Source organism: Falco rusticolus, chromosome 1 (genome assembly GCF_015220075.1).
Source record: "Falco rusticolus isolate bFalRus1 chromosome 1, bFalRus1.pri, whole genome shotgun sequence".
Classification (NCBI taxonomy): domain Eukaryota; kingdom Metazoa; phylum Chordata; class Aves; order Falconiformes; family Falconidae; genus Falco; species Falco rusticolus.
The window spans coordinates 99,755,307-99,782,534 of NC_051187.1; the positions used below are offsets into that span (position 1 = coordinate 99,755,307).

General features: G+C 37.9%; 1 protein-coding gene across 11 annotated transcripts in view; it reads left to right on the plus strand.

Annotated features, from left to right (window-relative positions):
- Positions 1–27,228, plus strand: part of TBC1D1 (TBC1 domain family member 1) — a 113,868-nt gene that overhangs the window by 69,395 nt on the left and 17,245 nt on the right. For 7 of the 11 annotated variants that reach the window (XM_037391031.1, XM_037391039.1, XM_037391060.1 and 4 more), the window contains 7 exons: positions 247–536; positions 2,227–2,385; positions 4,714–4,833; positions 6,021–6,160; positions 18,018–18,203; positions 22,916–23,077; positions 25,973–26,131. In XM_037391031.1, coding sequence (XP_037246928.1) covers positions 247–536; positions 2,227–2,385; positions 4,714–4,833; positions 6,021–6,160; positions 18,018–18,203; positions 22,916–23,077; positions 25,973–26,131 — 1,216 coding nt within the window. The remainder of the gene's footprint in view (positions 1–246; positions 537–2,226; positions 2,386–4,713; positions 4,834–6,020; positions 6,161–18,017; positions 18,204–22,915; positions 23,078–25,972; positions 26,132–27,228) is intronic. The other 4 variants (XM_037391076.1, XM_037391087.1, XM_037391103.1 and 1 more) reach the window with 4 other exon arrangements.

Genomic DNA, 27,228 nt, shown 5'->3' on the forward strand with positions numbered 1-27,228 from the left:
GTGTATTCAACTTCCTGTAAAATACAACTACTCCCAAAATTACTTTTTCTCTGTAAAATGGAGGTGATTTGTTGTTCTAAGTGATTAATAGCAAAGACATAAAACATCAAAGATTCTTTCTTTGATCTATCATGATAAAAATGTGCAAGTTTGAAGCAGGTTTCTGTGGGATGTGAATGACATGGGACTGCAACCTCAAAGATTGATTCTAAGCCCACGTGTTGATAACCTTTTTTGCACTGCTAGGAGCCACCGTTGTGTGAAAAGGAGAAAGACAGACTTCCTGCACTTCCTACAGGAAACACTGTCAAGACCAGTGGATCAGTGGGTGATGTCTCCAGCGATGCAGATGATTCTCCTGTTGAGCAGTCCGTTACATTACCTCAGCAAAGCTTTCGGAGGCGAGCAAACACACTGAGTCATTTGCCAACGGAAAGCCAGGAATCTCTGGTACCTGTTGAAACATCACCTTCTGTTCCCCAGAGGAAACTCATGAGGTATCACTCAGTGAGCACAGAGACTCCTCACAAAAGAAAGTAAGACATTAAAAGCAGGCTATGATTTCATTTGTTGAGGGCATATTTGGGGGTGATAATTGCATACCAGGTATGTCCTCTTAATGGATAAGAAATGTATGGCAGCAATGTGTCACTCTTTGTAGGTTTGTAGGTATTCTGTTTAAAAACACTTTTAGCCCCATGTTCTCCACAGGGGAGAGAAAACATGAGATCTGTAGTTCCACCATTTGTCACAAAACTAAGTGTAAGCACAACATAGGATTGCTCCTCGGGTTTGATTATATTTTTGCAAGCAATATTAATTATTTTTTGTTATTTTAATCTGTAAGCAGTACAAATAAATACTACTACTTGTTGTCTATTTATAGAGAAAAATCTAGTAGCATTTGTGATGCTGAAAGCCTTGCTAGTTGGTGAATTCATGTGTGACTTTAAAATAACGCACAAAACTGACATGAATTGCCTAATTGTTGATAGAGTTGAGGCTCCTTGCTAGTTTTTAAATGAACCCGTGTAGATTTTACTTGCAAAAACAAGCTACTGCTTGCCTTCATGTTAATATTTGTCAAGCTGTACTCCTTCAAAAACCTGCCTCTACATCTCTAAAGTCCTCTTAACTTTGCGGTAGTTTTCTTCCCTCCCTCTACCTGGCTTTTTCCAATTACTATGGAAACATTTCTGTCTGTAGGCTTCTGTTTTAGTGCCAAAACTGCTCATTTACACAAGTTAGTAGATAGTCTCTGTGTTCCAGCTCATTTTTCCCTGCAGGAGGCAAGGTAGTAAAAAAACATGCCTGAAACAGGTAATGACAGCGAAAGAAAGAATTACAGTATTTGAAAGGAAACATAACCTGAGTTGCCTTTTTGTCCCTTCTTTGAACCTTTTTAATTCTAAAATGCTGGAAAGATTTTGTAGTGCAGTGTAGGACTTGTGTTGGTCTGTTATCTTCGTGAGAGTTGCCCTGATGCCTGTAGCTGCTTGTTCAATCAGTTATCTTACTGTAGGAATGCAGCTAAAATTAAGTGTATTTTTCATTTTCCTTGGTTATTTGTATTTGAGTTTGATCATACAATTTTTAGTAAGACCTGAGTGTACCTGCTCCCTCACATAACTTTAAAAAAAATAAATCATCGTTGCTTGCCTTTCATAGCAAATGTACGGAACCAGGGGAAATGGAAAAAAGGGAGGCCAAGTATACTTAAAGTTCTCAAAACTCAATAGAATTACAGACTTCTAACAAGTCTTGTACATTTTATGAGTGTTTTTGAACAGCTTACCTCAATTCATAAATTGTTTCGTAGTGTAAATAAATTCAGTTCTTCATGTAGCGTTTCACTTCTCATCCATTAGAACTCTTGATCATATGCCTGACTTTATCATAGACACCAAGGAGAGGCACGTATGAGGGAGAAGAAACGGGTGTGTCAGTGACAGGTTTTTGAGAGTTTAAATTTAGTCATACCCTGAAATGCCTTGCTGAAGCCTGTGAGTGTGTATCTGGGACTTTGCTGATTGGGTTAAGATGTTCAGCCTCTTACAATTACTGCATTAACTGTGACAAACATAGGAAATGGCTCATTTGTATATGTCAGGTCCCTCTCAAAGATTAGAGAAGGGATTTCACTTCCCCTGCCCTTTCCTCTCTTACTGTGTTTTGTTCTTTGTGCTACCTCAACTCCATCGCTCTGGCTGGAATCCTACTATACAGTTTGAATGAATCTGTCGACGAATCTAAAAGTTCTTCAGGTCAACTTGCGCGTTCTCCTGCTCTAGCTCGTCTTAATCCCTCGGCCTCTTCACCCAACTTTTTAAAATATCTAAGGCATAATTCAAGTGGAGAACAAAGTGGGCATTTTGCACAAAAGAGGTGAGCTAGCACCTGTACGTAGTTTGGGGTAGGTTTGTTTTGCTATGTCATAAATGTCAAGCTCCATATTGTAAATAATTAAAATAAATTAATATAGACCAAAGGTGGTAGATTTTTGTGGGAGAGGGAACTTTTTAACTCCACCACTGAATGTAGAGCTGCTACTTATGTAGTTTTTTGTTTTAATAAATAAAATTCTTTCAGACATAGACACATGACTTTCTCTAGAGCCAGTTATCCAAAGCAACTTGTCGTTATGCAGCAGACAGCAGCACTTCTTAAATTGTGTGAGGGATAAGTTGCCAAGAACCTGTGATCCAGCTCATTCTGTCCCTCCTGAATAATTCTGTTCTGTTCTGCTTTGGTCATGGTAACACAGAAACATTAATTTTTTGTGTCTAATGAAAAAAGGCAAATTGACTAAGTGAACTAAATGGGACAAGAAATAGCAGAACTGTGGAGAGCTGATACAAAAAAAACCACAAACAAACAAAATATAACCCCACCACCCCACCCCCAAAACCAAAACCCAAGAACAAACAACACCCAACTCAACAGCCCATGTATTTGTCTTGGTTATTTTGAACAATATCAAATGATACTTTTCTGTAGCTCCTTTCTCAGAACAAAATACCTATAGAGAACGTTGAGAAAAGGACATTAACCCATCATTTCCCTGAGAACCTGAAACAAGTAGCTCCCTAGAAATCTTAACCATGAAACACCTTCTTAACCTCTTGAGCTATAACTGCTTATTTTAGCTCAAAAGGCTAATGAGACCAAATGTCCTTGGAAGCACTGTCAACAGTCACTGGCCATTGGCAAGCAATTTTTATTGCTCTTGCTGTTTATTGTTTGGCTTTGTTCTCCTGGGTAAGGTTTCCTGTTTCCCTCTGATACTGAGAAAATACTTGGCTGAGAACTTTGTTTCACCAGTTCCTTCAGTTGCATTTGCCGAGTACTAACTAGCATCTCTTAATTTAGCTTCACCTCAGAAGTGCAGTATAGCTCAGAGGAGGAAATGTGAGTCTACAACGTCCTCTTTACTCATCATTTTAATAAGACTTACTTGAATCCTGAAGCACATTCTCAACAGCACATTATTCCAATAGATTTGGTAATGATACTGCATGCACTGTAGCAACATCTCCTTCCCTTTCCCTGTTGTTTAAGGGTATACCATACTGCACCTCTAAGCAACAAGACTGAAAACAAAAATTGATAGGGATATCAAATGGGTTAATAAGTTTAAATCAATAGTCAAACTGCCCAATTTGATTGTGTTCTGTAAGTGAAATTACTGTGTATATGTGATGGATTTACAATGCAATTGTAAGTGAAACCTGTTTGCAGGACACGCTGCAGCCTTATCTTCTTCGTGCTCGGTACTAGCTACTAAAGAACAGCTTCACTTCATACTAGTGATTGTCTCAGAGTACACACACACACACACCCCCCCATCCCATTTACAACTTCAGGAGACAGTGCTAAATGACATCCAGGTATATCATTATGGTTTATCAGAAGCAGTTCTTTCTCAAGCTTAGTTTTTCAGGAGAAAATTCACCTAGTCAGGTGTTTTTCTGTACTTGTTCTGATAAAAGGTCTTCCAGTATCATCAGCCAAGTAATTTTCTATGTTTTCATTCCATGGAGAAACTTTCCGTTATCTGAGTTGTTCTCACTTCCTTCTATTAACCTTCTTCTGAGTATGTGGGGGCTTGTTATTTTAAAAGAAAGAGCAGAATTATGTTGGCCAGAAAACTGTTGATGAAATTTCATTAGTGCTCCTGTCTGTTGCATAAATAGAGCGGCAATCCTAATGATCAGTTGGAAGGCTCAGCTTTTAACTTAAAAGTTCCAAACTTGTCTGAATAAAACCCTGTCAATGCTTTACAAAATGTTTTATGCCAAAGTCTTAGTTTTCATTTGCCAACACAATGATTATCAATGTCAGCTTTTCCTAACCTTTTCCCCCAAATTTAGTCAGTCACTGAAACTGATATTTAAGTAAATGTACAATGATAAAGTTGGCGTCAGTTCTTACTAGATTAAAGGAACTTACTTGAAACATGCATTAAATAGCAAAGAATAATAAGTTCACTGGAAATACATTTATTTACATTGGAACATTTTAGTTTGCCCAACAAAATATGTATTTCAAAGTAGCACTTTGTTAGGAGTTTCAGTTTTGACTTTGGTTTCCTTGATATTCAGGCCTTCAGGATTTAGCTGCTTTTTGTTTGAAACTTAGCAGTATGTATTGTTTTTATTCAGTGGATTTATACTTCTTTGTTCTAAACTGTGCTTTTCCCAACTGCACTCTCAGCATCTCCTACCGTACTGCCTTAAGGAAAAAGCTTCATTCTTCCTCTTCTGTGCCAAATTTCTTAAAATTTCTGGCTCCTGTAGATGAAAATAACACCTCTGACTTTAGGAGCACAACAAGGTAGGGTTCTCTCTTAAAGCCTGGAGGTAAAACTGTATTTTCAAAGGTTTCTTTGTCTGAAATATTTCAAATGCTTCTCACACTTGCAAAACCTGATCTGTGCAAGTTCACTTGCATGTATTCTGCATGTGATTGCTGTCAAAAGAATGGAGCTATCCCAGGCTCCTCCTCTGCCATGATTGCAGAACTTGGCCATTTTGATGCTGTAATGGTCATACAATTTCCGTCTCTGTACTTCTGTGATTACTCCTGCCAAAGGACTGTATTAGTAGTTTTCAGTTAAAAGAATATACATGGCTCATCCTAAGCAATGTCAGTGTCCTCAAATTGAAAGGAGAGGATGGCCCGTAAAACGCTCCTCTTGGTTGCTGCCAGAGCTATTTGAAATACATTTATCCCTTTCAGTTTCAACAAAGACTCATGCAACCATTTAGCCAATGGCTGGAATAAAGCAATGAATAGTTTAAAGATGTAACAGGTGAAAGTTGTTAGTGGGATTTTTAGTAGGAAAACAGCATTGCTGTTCACTATTTCATTTAATATTCTGAATAAAAACCTCTCTATGTAGTTTGTGGATTACTTGAAAGGGTCATCCAAGTTTCCTGGATACTGTTCCCAAGTTTGTTGCTTATTTCAGATGGTGGCTTGCTAACAGAAAGGTTAAAAGTTTTGTTCCAGGTCTATGTTTTAAAGGCATATGTTACATATCTAGTTCACAGAAGGCTGGAAGTTAAATTGGTGTTTATAAAGCTCCTTGATGTGTGCTGACAAAAGGCATCAGCAGTTCTTTGTGTCTCCTATGAATAAGTGCTAGGTTTTATGGATGGCATTTAAGCAGCAGAATGGTAAAGATACATTATGGTGTACATGTCTTTAACGTGTTTAATACACTGCTGCAAAGAAATCAGTTAAAACTAGAGAAAGCAGATTACACAGAGCTGCCAGCCCCTTTTGGTGAACATAAGTGATGTTCCTTGTGAGTGATGAGCCTTGTAAAAGCCTTGTAAAAGCCTTGTAAAAGCCTGCTGCCACAAAGCAAGCTTCACTTACCTAACGCTGTGAGCTTGGCCCAGCATATGCACAGCACACTGCACTGCTTAGTTGATGGTTCGCGTTGTTGTGTTCACTGAAGACTGTGTCACTGTTACTAGCTTACTCACAAGCCATTCTGTGTTACACAATTTTAGTGACTACGAATCCAAACACAGCCCGCAGGCCATTGGTGTGGACAGCCCTGTAAGGACTCGACGGCATTCATGGAGGCAACAGATATTTCTGCGAGTGGCCACCCCTCAGAAAGCATGTGATTCTCCCAGCCGATATGATGGTAAAGTCTGTGTTTTATTTGCTCCCATAAATGTTGTTAGTGGATGCAATCTGAAGCATGGATCATTTTGTCTACCAAGTGGGCATGTTTGCCTGATAATATGTTTGTACCATCTTTGCAGTTTCCCACCTACTTTTTGGTCATGTCAAGCTCATCAGCTATTGATTTTTTATTTTTCAGCTTCATCTGTAACATAGTTCTGGTTGTGTCAATTTAAATAATGAGTGAATAAATTATTTTAATGTATACTGTTTTAAGGACTTCTGGGGAAAAAATGTATCATCGAGCATGGCTCTAAAGGAGAGGTGGTGCTTCTGTTTCATATTTCCATGCTGAAGTGTAGAACTATGGACTAGAAAAATCCAGGCCTAGCAGAAGGAATTAAATTTCTTTTATGACTTCAGTTGAGTTTTGTAGTATGTACTTCATACCAGACTGAATTTGACCTCATGTATGCTGCTCCTCCAGTCTGTGACATTTACTACTTGAGCCATACTTTAGCCACTGTTGTCGTATTTATTCCCTGAATCACTGTAGAGCTGAAGAACCACAGCTTAGAAAAAAATCACTGCACATGAGCATGCAGGTGCATCATTTTATGCATCTCACTTTATGAACCAGATAGTGCAGCATATAGGCCAAGAATGCCTGAGAGAAGCTTGTTCTCTAGACAATGATCTCTGGCTACTGAAGTTTGAATTTCACAGCTTGAGCTCTGCAGGCTCTACCTTCTGACTGATTTCTAAGGCCACTTTAAAAGATATAAGAAAAAGTATGAGGGAACAGGAGGCAACAGTACATTATAATAAGTGTAGTAAAAAGTAACCATCTTAATGTCACTGATACTTTTTTCTTGCATCTTAAAGGGACACCTTGATTAACTGGACACTGCACATAACAAAAGTGTTTCTGTCAGTGCATTGCTTGCCGTGTATTTTAACTGGCGATGGTGTAAGGTGTGTACGGGCATAGATGCCTCAGTGTACTTCAAAATAAAGTGACCCTATGAGCATGTTGTGTAAACATACACGTGAAATGCTCTCCTGTACTTCAAGGCATATGAAGGAGCTGTTCAATCTCAGTTGTTCTGTGAAGCAACTGTTTTTTCAGGTTTTATGTGTCCTTTTGTGACTGGAAGTAGTTTACTTGTTTTTGAAAACCACAAAACCTTCCCATATTAAATAGGAGAAAAAAAACCCTAAAGTGCCTATCTAAGCATTTCCTCTGAGACATAATAGCTGTAAGATACAATCTTAACAACCTGCAGCTGAATAAGCAGAATAGTTGGAGAAACAAGTGTGGCCAAAATGGAAAACAGGAAGTTCTATTAATAGGAGGAGTAATTTAAAATATCTGGCCTTTTTCTTCACTCTTGTTTTCTTTTTCTGTTTTTTTTTCCAATGTACATATTCAATTTATGAACAGAGGGAGAAAACTCAGAGTTAGCAGGGGGTTATCATTTATAACAAGAATCGGGGTTTTCCATTTCTGTTTTCATGCATCTCCTGGAACATTTCTGGCAGTAAAGGATACTTACTCACGATCCAGTCTCTGAAGCCTTTAAGAGAGCTGCTGTACAGATGATCTTATGTTGGACTCACCACCACACTTAGTATTCTCTGTAGTTCTAGAGTAAATGTAACTGTCATTCATTAATCTTGTTCCTGTTTCTTTCACATTCTGTCAAGGAGAAGCAGCACATGCATTGGAGTTTATTGATTTGAAAAGTTCCCTTTAGTTTTTTGTGTTTTTTTTTTTAAATCTTTCTCACTCTTCTTAGACTAATTCCTTTGGAAACAGAATTTATGCAAGTAACCGATGTATCACCAAAAGATCAATTTCAGTCAAATTGGACAGAGGGCAAAGAAGATTTTAAAGACAACATGTTTTGTTGTATTCTGCTAAAGTAAGCATGAGGAGAGGGAAACAAGGGAACATTCATGAGTTTCCCTTTTTAGACTGTGGCTCCACTGACCAATTTCTCCATTCAAATGCAATAGCCCAGACACCACTCCAGGGTACTCTGCAGGAGACCAGTGAAAAAAAAAGCTAGGGATTTTTTAAAAGTTTGTATGTCAGCCCACCAAGAGACTGAGATCTCTGTGAATCAAATATGATGAAGTTTTTCAGGCTTAGCATAGGCTGCATTGCTAAAATTTGTACTAAAAATAAGATCCACCAGTATGCCTGAACTATGCATTGCTTTGACCACATGTGGGCAGGCACTGTCAACAAAATGAAACTGCTCTGTGGCTGTAACTTCCTAGAGTTGTAATCAGTAAATATGCATGTGTAAGATGTCACAATAAACAGAGACAACTTTAAGCTTTATACAGACAAAAATCTAGGTCCTGACATTTGTGATTCCATTTGTACAGGCAAGTGGTGAGCTGAATCTCAAGTTGCATTATGTTCATTGCCACTCCGTGTGGTTAACATGGCAGGATATGAAGGTGTATTTACTAAAAGTTTAAAATAAATAAATAAATACAAGACAACCCAGACAACTGGTACATAGCTTTTACAGAAATTCTGAGCTTAATCTCACAAGGTTCTGAACTTGAGAGATGTCTAGTGTCCTGAGTTCCCACATGAAGCTGACAGCACTTTGTGTCCCACTGTCTTGCACTTCTGGATCCTTTACTTCTTTAGGAGATGCTTGTAAGTAGTTTGAGCTAAAACTTAATTTTCTGTAGCTCAACTGGAGAGAAATGATGGATGGCTGTGCTTTGATGCTTGCATCATGTATTACCAGGCAGAGAGCATGCCATTTGTTTTGCAGACACCATTATTTAAGAGGATTTTATTTTATGTGAAGGAGATTGTTCATTTCTTACTAGTTCAGGAGTACAATGAAAAACCGTCCTAAATCAGTAGAGCTAAAAAAATTGCAAATAGATACACTAGAAAGCCATTTTTTCTTGCCAGTTGACATTTCTGCCTTGCCTGATGACTGGGCTCAGTCCAGCCATGCTCAGGCAAGGTGAGCGCTCTGAGACAACAGAAAGCCTAGGCTACAAGAAGACCATTACTCTTGGTTGTTATGGGAGCGATGTCCCATGTGCAGACCCTCCTCCTTGTGGGTGCTTCCCCTTTTCCCATTCCCTGCTATTTTCACCTGCTTTGTTTTTTCCCCTGACTTTACAATGAAGCACATCAGAGAAGCATTATGCAATTTGCCGCCTGGCAGGACAGACAGGTGATCTCTGGTGAGCCTGAAGATGCTGATCTCCAGTTTGGAGATCTAGAAAGGATTTTCTGTATAGGTGAAATTATCTGTTCTGTAGATATTTGTATTGCTTTCCAGCTGGTAGCTGGAGGGTTGCAGGGTTGAATTATGCTAGTTCTGTTGTAGCAAGCTACAGTTCAAATGTCCAACCTTATTTCCTGCTGCTTGCCACTTCCCATGGAATGGTTGTGTGGCTGTAGGTGGTGTGGAGCACTGGGTGGCAGCATTTCTCTCAATGCCACCTTGAGACACACTCAGGGTCTTGCCCTTTCATATTTTTCTGGTTTATTTATTTGTAAAGGGTGGAATGAGTGTTGTATCCTGCAAAGTGGAGAGATGGAAAAAGAGGAGCACATGTCACTTACAAAATGGATCACAGTTTGATCTGTTACAATACTGTTTCTTTTGAAAGAAGGTTTTCTTTAATGTCTTTTTCTAAAGTTTTTTTTGGCCTGTTTTCTATATATGACTATACAAAATTCACTCCGACTCTCCCACTCACTGTCTTAAACATTCTAAGTAATAAAAGTGTTTCTTCAATTCTTTGATTATTGCCTTTATACCTGCCCACCCTCCTTGCAGCAAAATCTTCATACTTCTGTAGAGTCTCTCTAACAAGGGCTGCATCCTGCGGCTATGCAGATGGTTTAGGACTTTCTAGTTCTCTGTCTTCACTGGTAAAAAGGTGAAGGGAACAACTTGGTGATCACTTTATAGCAGCTAAAGTATGGGCTCACACAAAATGGGTAATTAGTTTTCAGTGGATCAGTTTTCCAGTCCCACTCCCGGTATTACACAAGCACTAGAACAGGCACAGGGAGACAGGTAGGGACATGTGTCTGACAGCTGAGGGTGGGTGCTTTTACCGTGCTCAGAAGCAGGACACACTTAGGTCAGTGCAGAGTGATCATGAAACTTCACCTTGCACCGCAGCGCAGTGGGATATTTGCATACTTCTATTCAGCATCTACAAACCTCTGTGCAATGGACTGTTTTCACTACAGTTTTCACATATTAACTGTTCAGAATTGGTCATAGTGGGAGAACTGTTGTGCAGATTTTCAGGAAATCCCAGCAGAGTAAAGTCAAGTGCTAGATTTAAAGGGAATGTGAATAGTTTTCTGAAGTAAAGGGTGGGAAGGTGATAGTGCTTGCAATGAGCTTTCTTGCTGTGGAAGGTGTGCTGACAGTAGACAGCAAGATTTTTGTAAAAGCTGCGTCAGTTTTAGGTTGGAGAATGGGTGATTTGTTTTGAGGTGGGCAGTAGGGTGAAGTTACATGTTGAACAGTGAGAGAAATTGCAGTTTGGAGGACTGAGATGGTTGGTATTGCTTAGCTCAGAAAAAAGATTCAGATGGGAAAAAGGGAACTTTAGTCAGAACAACTACGTAGTATTTTACAACCCGACTTGCAGAAAATAATTCTCTTAGAAATCACAAGTATCTCTGTACAGGAAAAGACCCTTGATTTGTTCATTAAAATGAATCAGGTGTCAGTCTCTGGTAGACAGAAGTAGCAAACTGTTACATCCTAAATGCTGAAGAAAAGTTTGGATTTGAAGAACTGCTGTTCTTAAAACCAATTGTAGTTAGCACCTACCTGTTTATGTGCTTTGTGGTGAAGGTTATATCTCTTCCATTGTTTAAGCAAAACTATTTTAAAAATAATTTTGTAGTAGTATTGCAAATACTGTAAACTGTTGCTTTAGCATTCTGTAGAGTGCTTATGGGGTGTTCTTTACTTGTAAAGTGCCCTCCAATACTGTTTTAATGGTTCTTTTTTAGCAACAAAGTGATTATTAATTAACTAATGACTAGTTTTATGAATGCTGTAATAAAGCCAGTTGGTTAGACTTGATTACTCAGTTCTGTCCCTCTCAGAGCAAATATATGCTCATATTCTTGATTTGCAGCATGAGAGCTTGACTATAAGCAGTAAGTACTTATATATAATGTGTGATGGCTTCTGTGCTCATTGAAATATGAGGGCATTTGTATCTCAGGGCTTGATAATATTAGTAAATGGGGTGAATTTTGAGGTGGTAAGTTTTAAAGAAGCTCTTGGCTTTAAAAGAAAAATCGAACTCTGATAATCAACTGTATCCAATTACACAATTTTTCAAGAATTCCTCATTCAGCCATTGCCTGAAGTTGTAAGTCAGACTAGAGGGACTTGTTGCTTCTTGTGATTCGGTATCCAAAGGTTTCTGGTAACAAAAGGCTCCTGGTCATGTTACCACATTTGGTTATGAAGTCAAATATTCTAGACATCTGTGTAGAATAATAGGAATATTATAGCCTTTGTTATAGAAGTTTGCAGTTCCTCTTTAATTTTGTGTCATGTATGAAAGAAGGTGTTGCACTACCTGAATGGAAGATCTGAACAGAACTAAGGATGTTGTGAAAGTCCTTTCTTTTGGGCAATTTAACCATACACGACTGTGAGGATCTCGTGTTTGTTTGCTAAGCTGAGTTTTATAATATTTAAATCAAACAAGGAAAAACAGTGTAATGCAGAAAATAAAATGCTTAATGGAAATCTTCCATCCACATTGTCACCATATTCTGCCTGACTTCTTAACCCTGGAGAGCAGATGTGGCTGGTAAACACTGCATTTAGAGAGTCTTGCGTAAACAACTTAGTGAGAGTGGTGGTAATGCATTATATTTGAGCCTCCTCCCTATTAGCTTCCTATAAAAATAAAAAAAGCCCTTCTTTTCTATATAAAGTGTTGCAGTTTCTAGTCAAAGATGAATCTTTTTATTTTGTATTTGGTATTTCAGGTTGGTTACACTAAGTGCTTCTGAAAGAATGTTTTTTAAATTTACACTTTTAGGTGGGTTTGTCACTTCTGTTGTTTTTTACTTTGTGTGTGTGGTTTCTCTTAGTGGGTTTCCTTTTTCTTCTTGTTTTTGGAAAGCTTTGTTCAGTACTGAGGTTGATTGACTAAGGAACTATTGATCAATTAAATTTTTTTCTAGTCAGTTACAAATGAAATTTCCTAAAACATAAGGTTTAAGGCAACATTATAATAACTCACTCTTGAAATACTTTAAAGTTGTCCCACAGGTCCAGCAAACACTCTGTATTTATTGTAGCTTCTTCTGGAGCTAATGAAATTTTCTGCTTGTATCACTACCAGTCAAATGTTGTCTGGTTTAATTACTGCTGCTTTTATCCACCAGCATTTCATTTAAAAACTTTCCTTAGTGTGGTCACTGGTAGTAACATACAGTGATACTTTCTTCATAATCTTTTGTACTTTGTTTTGCATGTGAGAGCTTTGTGTAATGCATTTGTTGATCCTTTTAGGGTGTAGACATACTCTGTATCTTAGGATTGAAGCACTGCCATGTTAAGCCAAAGAGATGAGTATAAATGAATGGATCTGCTGTACATATTCCATCTTGGTCCATTGTTCCTTTCGTGGGTGGTATGAGTGGTGGGAGCATCAGAGCAGTGCTTTTGAGGTACGTGTGGATCACAGAATCATAGAATCATATAGTTTGGAAAAGACCTTTAAGATCAAGTCCAACCATTAACCTAGGACTGCCAAGTCCGCCACTAAACCATGTCCTTAAGCACCACACCTATGTGTTTTTTTTAAAACCTCCAGGGATGGTGATTCCACCACCTCCCTGGGCAGCCCGTTCCAATGCTTGGCCACCTTTCAGTGAAGACATTTTTCCTAATATCCAATCTAAACATCACCTGGTGTAACTTGAGATCATTTCCTGTTGTCCTATCTCTTGTTATCTGCGAGAAGAGTCCTTACCCCACCTGCCTATAACCTCCTTTTAGGCAGTTGTAGAGAGCAAGAAGATCCCCCTGAGTTTCCTTTTCTCCAGACTGAACAACCCCAGTTCCCTCAGCAGCTCCTCATAAGACTTGTGTACCAGACCCTTCACCAGCTTCATTGCTGTTTTTTGGACACTTCTGGATGCTCTGTAGTACATTTGTGCAACATTTCCATCTTCTTCATTAGCAGTTTCATCTGCAGTTCATTACCTTGCAGAAGTTCTCACAAGCACAGGAAAGCTGGTGGCTTTGCCCCTGAAGTACACTGTTTCTCAAGGAATACTTGGTTTGGACTCAGAGACTTGTAGAAGTGCACTGTGCAGAAGAGTAATTCTGAAGAGTAGTCCAAGTATGAACTTCCAATGGGAAATAACCTATGTGTTAGTAAAATGTAATAGTAGTTATTGAGTCAATTTCCTCAGTCCTGAGCCTTAAAGAGGAGAAATGTGGTGGGCTTGTAAAAGTACCATGTGTGGAGGTAGAATTTTTATATGGAAGCTGCAGGGAAGGGAGCAACATATTTGGAAGGAGTACAGGTCAAATGTGGAATAGAAGTCAACAAAAGCTGATCAGGTTGGCACTTGAACAGGGAAACAGTCTTTCAGTGTGTGCTGAAGTGTTCAAATCCTGCTTAAGTGCACTTACTAATCTCACAGAAGTTTTGAATGCTGTGCATTACTTGGATTTTAGTACATGGCAGTTTGATTGGGTGGAATGTGAGCTACCACTTATGTTCAGGTGAATTGCTCTACTATTTATCTTTGCTTTCTCTGCTATCCTCCAGGTCATTTGTGCATAATAATGAAATACTTTGTTTCTTGTTAACAGTATTTCTACTCTTGTCTGTTTTGGATCTGGAAGCCAGATGGCATGTCTGTTGATCACCTTGTTGTACATTCATGCACATGGGTTAGTGGTGGTCTGGTTTTTTACTTTGCTTTGAGGGATTACCTGCACATTCCACCTACCCCCTCCTTTACCAGCCAAACAGCTGATGCAACTCCGCAAACTTTAGGCAGGCCACCTGAGCAGTTAAGCAGGTTCATTTTGATTTTGGTTTCTGTACATTCTGCCACATGCCAGCATGGAGATGGGAGGGAAGGCAGGTTGTGAATGTGTTGCACTTTATTAGAGTAGACTTTAGACTTCCTGTTAAATTTCCACAAGTGATAAGAAGAAAGAAAGAAAATATAGAAAAGGAGCTGCCATTTGGAAGGCAAAATCAAGCCTAGGACTCTTCCACAGAGGAATTAGAGGTAGGGTTGATAGTCATAATTGTTCAGCCACCAGAATTTTGTAACCTTTCTCTTTCATAGCCTTAAGCATTGTGAGATAAACTTCATTTAGTGAATACTGGTTTTATTAGTTTGGTGAGTAACAGACAAGAAATTTTCAGCCTAAGTGGAAGCAAGACCATAGTCTTGAGGAGTTAATGGTTTGCAGTGGCTCAGGTGTCGCCATGGTTTGATCACTGGAGGACAATAAGTGAGTAACATCTCTGATAAATTACTTGATGTTTTGTTAAGTTGGTGCTTGAAGACCAATCCACAGAATTTTCACTGAGAAAGTAGAATGTGTACATTAAAGACAGGAAGATTCTAGGCATTGGATATGTTCATTCTTGCTTTAGGAATGCAATGTGTTTAATCCATTTCCTTGCATGTGCTTTGCCAGGGGTTTAGGGTTTTTTGCAAGTAGGCAACCATAAATTTCTCTGTAGATAGTCTGATATTTTCTAACACGTACGTGTGTATATACATACAACCAGAATACATACCTGACTCTAAAAGAGATCTGTCGACCACTGGGAGGATGTGTAGGCTGAGAAGGGATTTTTTTTCCCCGAAGATGTACATGCATGCATTCTATATTGAATGCTATGAGAATGTAAGAAGTGAATAGACTACAGAGAGTGTACAGTAGATAGGGGTGTTCCTGTCTGGATCACTTTTACATTTTTGCATTGATGTTTGGTGACCATTTTCATTAATTCCCCTTTCTTGTGCTACTGTTATTTTGTGCATGTAATGTAGCCTTAATGAACAACTTTCCTTGAAGATGATCTTTTTTTTTTGAAGTTTATTATTTTATTCAAGCAAATTAAACTAGTTCTACCAGCATTGTCCTTAAGAGCATTTCCCTTATAATATTTAATATGCACTAAGAAAAATTGAGTTGAAAGCTACTATATGTAGTCATTCTACATGAAAATGTACAGAACATTGTTGATAGTGTAGTATATGCATCAAAAATTACAATTGAATCAAAATAATTTTCCTTTCATTGTCAACACAAGTTGAGAATTAAGTGTTTCTTCTCTACCTGATGACATTTACCTAAACCTCTCTTATAATTGCAGATCTTAGCCCACAGAAGTCTTCCCATTTGCCTGTAAAGAAAATAATTAAATTGTTTCCCAGTTTCTTTTAACGGATGTAATATAATTTCTTCATTGTATTGATATTTTTCATAACCAGCTGTATTTCTGAATGCATCTGTCGATGTTTCATACTTCTCTTTGCAACAAATGGTGATTACCTTTAAAGTGTCGAGTATTTGTCCTTTGCCTAATTCTGATTCCCATTAATTTTGTTGTTCTCCGAAATGCTGTCAATACCTGAAGCATGGGTATTTGCACTTACATCCAGAGTGCAAGTTTGTAAAGGTTTAATTTGTTCTGCTAGTACAATATGTTGCATTTATTTTTATATGTATGTTTTAGTCCTTGAATTTAACTCTGTTAAGAAGCAAATAAATGTTGTGTGAGGAAACAAGTGGTATTTGGATCCACCCTGTTTGTCTTTGACTCCTTAAGAGCCAACAGCTGTGAACATTTCCATTCTTAGTCATCTGAGCTCAGTTGTTTGAGTGCCTTTGAACAAACAAGGAAGGAATAGCTGCATACGAGCCATGTGAGTCAATATATGGTAGTATTCAGAGCAGAATTTGAAGGGGTGAAAATTTTCCTATTTTGTTAGTTTGTAGAGATGAGATAATGTCCGTGTATTTACTTTGAAATCTTTATCACTATGCCATATGATGATAAAGAAATGGACTGCTGAGCTATCATCAGAATAATTGTTTCTGGAGTGCCCCTTCTCCAGGAGCTATTTGAAATAGCATGCACAGATGTACTTGTCCTTAGCTGGAGAGTCCAGGGAATGGTTTTTGTTGCACTGATTTTTAAAGCATTTTCTTGTATGTATAACTGGTGAGCTTGTCCTCAGGGAGACATTTCACAGCCATTCTATTTAGCTGAGGAAGGGCTGTTGCAATGCCTTTCCAGTTGGAATTTGGTAGGAAGGGATGAGTGGTTTTGACTGTTCATTTTAAAGGTGGTGACTTGAGTAATTTTTCTTCTAGATACAGGTTATATCAAAGACTACTGAGCCTTCAGAGAACCTTTATAAAACAAATCAAGTAATGCTACAGTAGGTATTAAGAAAACAGAGTAAAAGAACTTAAGCTTATTGTGTTGAGAACTTCATTAAAAATGGTGGTGTTTAACCTTTCCCTAAAAAGAAAAGATTTTTCAATTTGCCTGAGATTTTAGTGTTCACTTTCTTTTATAGTGTTTTCAGTCCTCCTACAATTACCTTGCATGTTTGACAAAAAGAAACGTTTTTGTGATGGACCAGCTGAAGCCAAAAGAAAAGGTGCAGAAGGTTATGATATGGTTAAAAATCAGAAGTGAGAGCAAACATGTCTTAGGTGCCTGTCTTCATTTCTGCATGTTTACTTTAAGAATTGGTAACCATCCTATTGTATGGCCTTAGGTGGTGGTGTGTTTGTGCAGCTAAGGGTGTGTATTTTCTTTGTTAAACACAGTTTAGAGATTATACTTTCAATTACGTGGGCGCTATATGTGATTTTATCTGCCATTTGAATCATGCCAGGTTTCAGCTGTAGGTTGTATTTTTGCAATTTCTTGAACTTACCTTTTCCTCTTTTCCTTTTACTTCTGTTGTTGGAAAGCTGTAATTAGCAAGGCATGGTCTTGGTGTATGGTACAATGTTTTTATCAGGTTATAGAAAAAATATGTTCCAGACTTTGACCTACATCATGGTTTAACCCCACCTGGCAACTAAGTACCATGCTGCTGCTTGCTCACTCCCCCTGCTCCCTGCCCCAGTGGGATGGGGAGGAGAATCAGAAAGAGGTAAAACCAGTGGGTTGAGATAAGAGCAGTTTAATTATTGAAATAAAGTAAAATACTTCAATAATAATGATGATGATAGTGATGATTGAAAGGAAAAAGAGCAGAATAAAACCCAAGAAAGACAAGTGATGCACAATACAGTTGCTTCACCACCCACTGACTGATGCCTAGCCAGTCCTCAAGCAGTGATTGGTGAGCCTTGGCCAAGTGCCCCCAGTTGATATACCAAGCATGATGTTCTATGGTATGGAATATGCCCTGGCTCTGCTCCCTCCTGGCTTCTTGTACATCTCCTTGTTGGCAGAGCATGGGAAACTGAAAAGTCCTTAACTTAGGGTAAGCACTGCTCAGCAACAACTAAACCATCACTGTGTTACCAACATTATTCTCACACTAAATCCAAAACACAGCACTGTACCAGCTGCTAGGAAGAAAATGAACTCTATCTCTGCCAAAGCTGGAAGAGCCCATGTGATTCTTCTCAGAAGCAGCTTGAAACTGTCATTGGGAAACCTTGCTTGGTATTGCTACCTCTTATATATATGTGTGTGTGTGTGTGTGTATAGATATGTATGTATGTATATATATATACGCAATCTTTTAAAATGTGTCCCTTCATTCACCTATTCATGAAATCTAAGTAGTTCACAACAACTTCTCTCTTTTAAAGATTACTCCGAACTGGGAGAACTTCCACCCAGATCCCCATTGGAACCAGTGTGTGAAGATGGCCCCTTTGGGCCAGTGAAAGAGGAAAGGAAGCGGACACCCCGTGAGCTTCGCGAGTTGTGGAAGAAAGCCATTATTCAGCAGATACTGCTTCTCAGAATGGAGAAAGAAAACCAGAAGTTACAAGGTTAGTGAAGTTCTTGATTACACCCTACTGCAATGTAAATTCACTTTTTGGTTTTCTTTGTGGTCTTGGCAGTGGATTGGACCAAGCCTTAATGAAACATTGTAGGAACATGCAGGCATCTGTTTAACAGCATCTCCCTCAGCTCTCATTAGTGTAGGTGACAATTTACACTTGTTTTTTTATCACTTCATCTTATTATTTGTGTACTTGGACTTAATTAGTACTCTTAGTTTTACCATGGCTGCAGTTTTTTAGTCTGGTGTTTAGAAGTTCTGACAAGGAGCTCGGCACAGTCACTCTTGTGAACTGAATTCTTTCCTACATTTGCATGCACAGGTCATTGTCTAAGTGTTGGTCATTGCAGTGTTCTGTTTAGCCAATCTTGAAGTTGAATTGAAGTTCTTGAGCTGGTTGTGGACTTAAAACTATGGGTCTCTGCAGTGGTACACACACTGTGCAAGCAAGGTTGGTACAGAGTAGTATGACTTAGATCAGTCAGAAAGCTAATAAGAATGAAGGAATTTGCAGTTCTTCTTAACCAAAATTTTCTGTGTATGAATATGTAGCTGCAACAAATCTGTTGTGGTGGCAGTTTATACACATAAAATGCAGCCAATTAAGAATACACATCTTATTGTAGCAGCTGCATACAGAATCACAAGTGATTGCCCTTGAGAGCTGCTCCTTTGAAGATATGAATGATGAGGATGGAAATGCTTACCTGGCTGATTTTGGATGTTCGGGAAGGGAGTAGGCACTTGGACCCTCAAGGGGTGAGGTACCTGGCATGAAAATGGCAATTCTTTGCCTTTGTGTAAACTTGAGGAAGGATTGTCTTCCAGGAAGAACTGTGTAGAGAAAGGTCCCAGCTGTGTGAAAAGGTCAGTTTACCAAACACAAAATCCTTCTTTAAACTTGGGCTAAGACTCCTAACTGGAAGGAGAAAACGCCTCCCTCAGACATCAGATATGGCCTCCCAGAACACTTAACCCACCTTTAGGCTATTTACTCCTAGTAGGATAGTTCTCCTATTTCAACCCTGATATCCGAAGAACACCTGATACCTGAATTTCCCAAGAACTCCACAGGTGACAGGCACATTCCCAGCAAATGTACTCGCTAATCCAGTAACATGAAATATGGTGATGGATACCAAATATACAATGCCCTTGGCTAAGGGGCCAAGACCATATGGAGAAAGAGGTGCCAAGAGCAATAATTTATACAATCCCTTCAGCTTAGAGCAGTGCTGTCAAAAATGAGCTTCTGTCAAATTGTTCTGTAACTTGGAATTTTTATGGGACATAGCATTTAGAAATAAATTTTCTCTGTTTTGTATATTTACATTCCTGATTCATTATTTTTTTTTTAAAATTCTCTTGTATTCAAGTTACCTGCATCTGCAGCCTGAAACCAAGTTTTTGGCAACTGCAGGACATTAATATCAATAAAAGTTATAACAAGTTTAATCAGGTGCTCCAGTTTTGTCTCCCCACAAAAAACAATTGCAAAACCGTCACAAATTCACTAAGATGAGCATGTCTAAAGCTAGTTAGTGAGTGAATGAGACGAGCGTTGGCATGACTGAATACCCAGGCTGGGCAGCATGCACTGTGCAGTAAGGAAGTTGTCCTAGGTAGCTGCTGCATGCAGAGCTCAGACGGTGAGACAATACTTGAAAAAACGGACGGCTGTGCTGCAGTGAGCACAGCTTGTAATGTAATGCTACATTTTCTGATGCTTTTGTCACTGGGAAGTGAAAATAAGTATTTTACATGTAGTAATAATTCTTAGAGTACTACTGTTTAATACTGAACAAAATATTAAAATTAAATGTACAGTATGTTGCATCTTTACTGATAATGCTTAAGTGTGATATTGAGAATCGGGTAGTGTCAATATCTAAATAAGTTTGTTGATAAAGCCATATTCTCTTCTTAGTCCTTGCATGTCACTCCTAGTGTCACATTTTTGCACATGGCATAGGACAACGGAATAAAGCAGAAAAGTCTGAAAAGACTGAAAAGTTGCCAAGCACCAGAAGACACTTGTTTGCAGAGGATGGAATACTGAAAGATTTCTCTGAATTTGTTTTCATACAAGTTGAACCTTCAATGTCATTTTTAAGTTATCCTCATACAATGGCACCTGGTTTTTAAGGTTTTTTTTGATATTCCAATATGTAAATATGTTGTATTTGACCTGAAGAAAATGTGAAGAAGTTGACAAAGAGCTTAGATCAGGGGTCCTCAAACTACGGCCCGCGGGCTGGATACGGCCCCCAGGGTCCTCAGTCCGGCCCCCGGTATTTACAGACCCCCCCGCTGGGGGCTGGGGGGGGAAACCAAGCAGCCGCAGATGACTGCCTGCCCCTTCATCCGCGCACCGGCCCCCTGCTTAAAAAGTTTGAGGACCCCTGGCTTAGCTACACGGATCCGCTTTCAGTGTGGGCACACAGCTATAATAAAACCATCAGTGTTTGTATTTACGTAGGTCTATACTTAAACACTGAATATAATCTACAGGGAAAAATCAAAAGCAACCAGAAACGAGGAATAAAAAAGCACTTTAAAGAGCAAACTTGAAGTGCAGCTGTCTGTATCAGGATGGGTAAAGCATGTGTCATTACCCAGCAGCCAAAGTCGTGCTTTAAAATGAAATACACTACTTTGAAGTGAAAAGTCAAAAACAGAAAAATGTCAAAATGAAATACTATGAGGTCTGGACCTTGCAAACACTTAGGTAACAGCATAATCACATAAATAACCTCACTGAATGAAATTGTTCACATGTGAAAGCAACTACAGGATAAGGAGGTCAGGTGGGCACTTCCCAAATATAAACAGTGTTTTCTTTTTTCCATTTTTAAAATCTAAAATCTTGTTTTAGCCAGTGGCAGCACAGGACTAGATAACCCTTTGTGACTCTCAGAATCTGATAATCTAAAAAACCTTAATTGCAGATACAGATCTCAGAACAAGATGAGCTTAGTGTGTTGGTTATCTTAGTGTCATTATGGGCCATGTAAACTCAGGTGCTTTTTAACTCGTTAGTAAATTTATATAAACAAGTTGAACACACAAACAATGGAGGATTAAAGTAGTGGAAGATTACATCCTTTTAACATAGATTGCCTCAAGACTGTAACACACAGGAGTGTGATTTTGTGAGTTCATACTGTGAAATCATCAAAAGTAGCAGTAGTCTTATGATGTATGGCAGAATGTCCTCAAAATGAGAGTATCTTGTTAGCATTACAGTAAAGCAGCTTACAACAGCTACAACAGTGAAGTTCTGTGAATACATCGTGGCAACTTAATTAAAAATCATGGTCACTTCCTGATACACTATTTCATAAACATGGTTCCAAATTGTGTTATTTGTAATTTTCTCAGTGGGTGTTATTGAGAATCATTTTTAAAGTTCTGTTTAATACAATAGAACCTTTTCAGTCATTTATGTCTTTTGAACCTGTGCTCTGCTTATCTTTGCAAGTAGAGAGCCGCTGACCATATCCCAGGACTCTTGTTCTGAAACTAGGTGCATTGAGTCCTCAGCCACATTACAACCCAGCTAATAAATTGAAATACCCATTTTGTTAAATGCTCCACAGACTTACCATAGTCTGTGTCATTCCTTAGTGCTCTCTTTTTAGCTTCATCTCAGTTTCCTTACAGCACTTTTTTTCAGCATTTCCTGCCTTTTAGGAATGGATGACTGACATCTTTCTATCTCATCTGCACTGCATCTTTTTTCTCCACCTCAGCTGAAAGACCTCTTCTGTTTTTTCAGTCTTACGACCTGCACAAATTCATCCACTATCACAAAAGGTGCTTTATTTTTTAGTTTACATGAATGCCATTAATAAACCCTTTCTTCCAGGTACATTCTAGTACTAAAAAGGCCCCTTAGAAACAACACTTAAAAGCTTTGCCAGGAGTCCCTTTGAAATTCTCATGCCACTTCCAAACTTGTGAATTAACACTCAGTTACAGAATTCATTTTCCTTTTTGCCATGGTTCTTTGATACCTTCCCAGCTATTGATAATTTTTTTACAAATCCCTTGTAGATAACATACAAAGATACAGTACACTATTCTTATAAATTGTAGTCTGAGAAAGTCACCAATACGACAATACATCTCTGCTCCAGGAGCTCTGATGATCTAAAGTGTCTTATTTAAGACTGACTTATTCATTGACCCTTGTTCTGATTTCTTCAGTGGAGACTTTAAGAGACCCTCATATATATAATATATATAGTGTTTATAGTCCTATTTGTGTTCAGGGTCCTGAAATTTTCTATACTTGAACTTTCAAAGGGAAGTATATGTAGTCTAGAAAAATGGACATATGAATGCTCACCTTTAAAGTAATTTTTTAACTTTGTCATTACTATTATGGAGCTGCATGTATAAGAAATAGATTACGATATTGTTTTGGTGTAGGTTTTTTGCACTATTTTTTTTAAGAGCTGGGAAATTGAAGAATCCTGTTAGGAAAATCTTGTGTTTATTTCATTAGTCATCACTTTTTTTAAAAAAAAGGCAACAGAAAACCACCCCACAATCACAAAAATTTAGACACAGAATGTTTCAGAATTAATAGAATTTAATTTTAGGTGGATTGCATAATGAAGTTCTAAGTTAAAATAATCCATTTTACAAACAGCAAACTGTATTAACCTGTGCATTCATGATATTACTTCCTAGCTTCAGAGAACAATTTGCAGAACAGACGTCTGAAACTTGACTATGAAGAAATCACACCATGCTTAAAAGATGTAACTTTGATTTGGGAAAAAATGTTGAGTACACCTGGAAGGTCAAAGATTAAATTTGATGTGGAAAAAATACACTCTGCTGTTGGGCAAGGTAAGCACAGTTTGATATTTTGAGTTGTTGAAATGCATGTAAGTTGTGTTAGAAAACGGATAGGGTGACCTCTTAACTCCTCCTTATAACCAGATTCTCACTAGAGCTGTTACTCAGGTTGATGACTAAACAAGCAACAGTGTTCAGTATCTTCATGGTTATGCGTATGCAAGTAATAGTCCCTTTCAGTGGTAGGTGCAGTTGTATTACAGGAGTTCCAGTACTTGGTATTCATTTTTTAATAACATTTGTCCTTGCAGGAAAGTTGTACAGTACCTCAATGTATTATAATTGTTGCAATCTGATTTTATAAATTAAAAGATATAATTAAAGAAGAAGCCTGGATAATGCCAAAGAAATGACTCTGTAAATAACTGAAGTAACTGTCTACACAATTATCTGGAAATTCTATCTTCCAGCCTGGGCAGTATGTGTGTATACAAAGAATATACATGGATATCTCTGTACAACTGCCTTTTTTCTGAGTTAAACGATGCATCGCACCTGCAGACACCACGTACAGTCTTCCTCATAACTGCAGGGCTGAGCAGCCAGCTCCTCTCTCCACTGCATCAAAATACAGCCTAAAGAAGTTTTTTAAATATTCTAAGAAACCAGGTTTATTAATGTTATTTGTGCCATGGTTGGACCTGAAGACCTTATGCCAGGTGCTGTATGTAGCCGATGGTGAAGATGGCTACTACAAGGAGCTTTTTATAGTTCTATACAAACATTTCCAGTATGTAAAGGAAGTGTCAAGAATTCACTAGAACAAGTTTAATATTTACAATATTGCACCTGCCTCTATGCAATTAATCAAGCAAGTTAAACCAAATTATCCATTTAAGATGACTAGGTAAGTCTAGTTTTCTAACAATATCAAATGCCCTAAGCACAAACCTCTGCAGAGTAAGGAAAGCTCAAACGGGTTTCCTTCCATTCATGTAGGTAAATGTCTCTGCCCGGTCAATATTTGAGCATGAGAAAAACTTGGTTTCTCTTCATAGTCTAGGGGTGCTGGCCTGTGTTAAGAGTTCAAAATAAAAACTTGGAGTGATGCAAAATAAGTAAATAAATAAATAAAGCCCTGCTTAGTGGATTTCTGGTAAGAAGCGCATACATGTAGCCAGTTGATAGGGAAATTATCCCTAGGCTTGATGCGGCTATTATGCTTGGTTCTCTACAGCCCAGTTGTGTCAACATTCTAAAAGTGAAGTGATGTCAGATTTCATGCATATACAGAAATGAAAAATGCATTTAAATTGAGCTTAGCAAGTTGTAGTTTAGACCAAAACCATTAAAAATAACTTGAGTAAGCAAGGCAAACAGGTAAGAAATGAAGGTTTCAATAAGCATGAGGCTTAAATTAGGATAACAAATATGTAGTGTTGACCTGTAATGTTCACTGTAGAAGATGTTTAAATATAGTGCATCTTTAATTTAGAAAATAGTAAATGAAATACTTTATTTTACATGTACGATGCAGCATACAGAGATAAACTTAATAGCGGACTACTTCCTTAAAGGGAAATTTTAATTACTTCGTAAATTTGCAGCTGTAAATGTGCACTGTTAAGCCAGTTCTACCCTATGTGACACATTCAACCTCACTGAAGTTAATGGGATTTTAGATGTGTATCTGAGGAGGAAAACCTGACTCATTTGGTATCTGAAACAGCACTTTCCCTCACTGTTTCATGTTGGAGGATTTTCAATAATTGGGTTTAAGTTCCCTAAAGTAATTTGCAGAAATGCTCTCTAAGTACACTTGTGATGTGGATTCAAATATTATACATTTTTACTAGCATTTCATTTTCAAGCAGTTGTCTCTGGGTTATGATAGTGTTTTAAAAATAAGTATTGCAGAGATAAATTCATATGCTTTTGTGCTTATATGAGAGAAGGCAGTGAAATTACTATGTTTTGTTAGCTTTCTGTGTAAGTTGTATGCTTGAGTCAATTTTGATTTGTCTTATTGTTGCTATCCGTAGGTTACATATATACAAAAAGAAAAAAGGAGTCCAAAAAACTTTAAGCCATAAGTTACTTCAAACTGTAATATCTAGTTCCAGTATATTATGGATTAGACAGAATACTTTCCCAAAGAACAGTGTATTGATTTCTTGTGTAGATGATTTAATAGTGTTGGTCTTGTGCTGAATAAAGTATGCGTGTAACAGTAACTTTTCTGTAACTTTCAGAGCTTTGCATATAGGTAGAAATGAAGGCTATTGTCACCTATGTGAAATAGTTAAGTAGCATCATCCCTTTTTATAGGGAAAGAAATTGAAGCTTTAAAATTTTTTTACAGGTACCAGTCATTCAGCAAACCAATAGCAAAACTAGAAATACAATACTTGCTTTCTGATTAATCTGCCTTCCTTTGTAGTCTTTAGATCACATCTCATTTGTGCTTGTTTATACTTTTTGTATGTGTGCATCCTGCTTTCTTAAAACTTGCTCCTAACAACAGTGTCAGTGCCATATTAGTGAAAGATGTTAATTAGTTCTATCACGGTGCTTTATTGTGTACTTTACATTGAAAAATGGGAGATGAATATGTAACTTTTCAGAGACTAGTATGGCAGTTTTTGCTGCCTCTTCTATAGTACTTCTCAAACTGGATGGAAGCGGTAACCTTTTAGACTTAGGCAGCTCCCCCTCTAAGTTTCTACCTTAAATCTCTCCTGTTAGGATGCTGATATATTTTATTGGTTGAGGAAGTATAAGCACTGTAGTTTGATCTGCTTCTGTGGTCTACTGGAGATAGCAGATAGGGATCTGTTTGCATATCTAGCAGATAAGGATCTTCAGTTCCTCAATCCTGTTAGCTCAGCTATAGCTGAACCCTCAGTATGAGTACAAATTACTTTTTTAATGACCTTCTTCTCTCAGGAGTACCACGTCACCACCGTGGGGAGATCTGGAAATTTCTAGCAGAGCAATACCATCTTAAACATCAGTTTCCAAGTAAACAACAATCAAAGGACATACCTTATAAGGAACTCCTAAAACAACTAACTTCTCAACAACATGCAATACTTATTGACCTAGGTAAGTAAAGTAGTGGTCTGAAATTAAAGTAAGGGTTTCATGATCTCTGGAAGAGAATTAAATAAAAGAAAATAACATACAAAAAGCCTCACCATTTAGTAATAGGTTGTTGGTAAGAACTGCTTTTAATCTGGTGTAAATGTAAATCTGTTACTTGAAATCATTAGGAAAATGCAAAATCTGCATTTCAAGCACAGAGGGCCTTTGCAACATGTGGTGATAAGTTAGCTAGATGTGACTGTAATGCATCTGTATTTCAGATATTGACAGTGGACTCCACAGGCCCATGGAATACAAATTATCAAGAAAGGAAGTCAATATTTAAGTGCAGACTGTTGAATTGTGTGCTATTCATTCCTGATGTCCAGTGTTTGCTGCCTCTGTTAAGCACTTTTACTTGAAATAATGCAGTTTTGCTTTTTGCTATTTTTCTTTTTTAATGGATAATTGCTAGCAGTTGGTATTTTTTACTTGGATGAGAACAATAACAAAATAATCTTCTTCTAATAACAAAAAATCCCAACTGTTTTTAAGGCAGGTTATTCACGTTGCCTGAGCTGGCTCCTGATTTAGGGACAGTGAATTGATCTGTGGAGAGACATACACTATAGTCCATTGAGTTTAGTAGAGAGAGGTTAGGAACCAAGGCTCTTAAGTTTGAAGTGACTTGTAGATGGACTTCAGGCAGGCTTTTGGTCTTCTTGATTAGAGTTCTCCATTTTCCTTCACATTTATTGTTCAAAGCTCAAAATTTTTTTGCTAGTATTAGAAGGAAACATGAGAAGGGAAATCTAAGTGGAATGAAATGGTTGTTTTAGGGTAGGAGCAGAAGAGATCCCTCCAGATATTGTAAAAGAGCAGTGTTCATATACCTCAAAAAATTATGCCATTTGATTTTTGAGTCAGATATCCACATGTCTAACCTTTGCCCTGGCAAAAGTATTTATTTTTGGATGTAAACCATCTGGTGCAAGTTTGTAACACCTCACTGGTATATGGATGAATTGGAAGGTTTAACGGATAATCTACAGATTATCCTCATGCTTATAGAGTTGTGGATATTTTTGAAGATACTGTTTTATGCTCCCTTGGATATT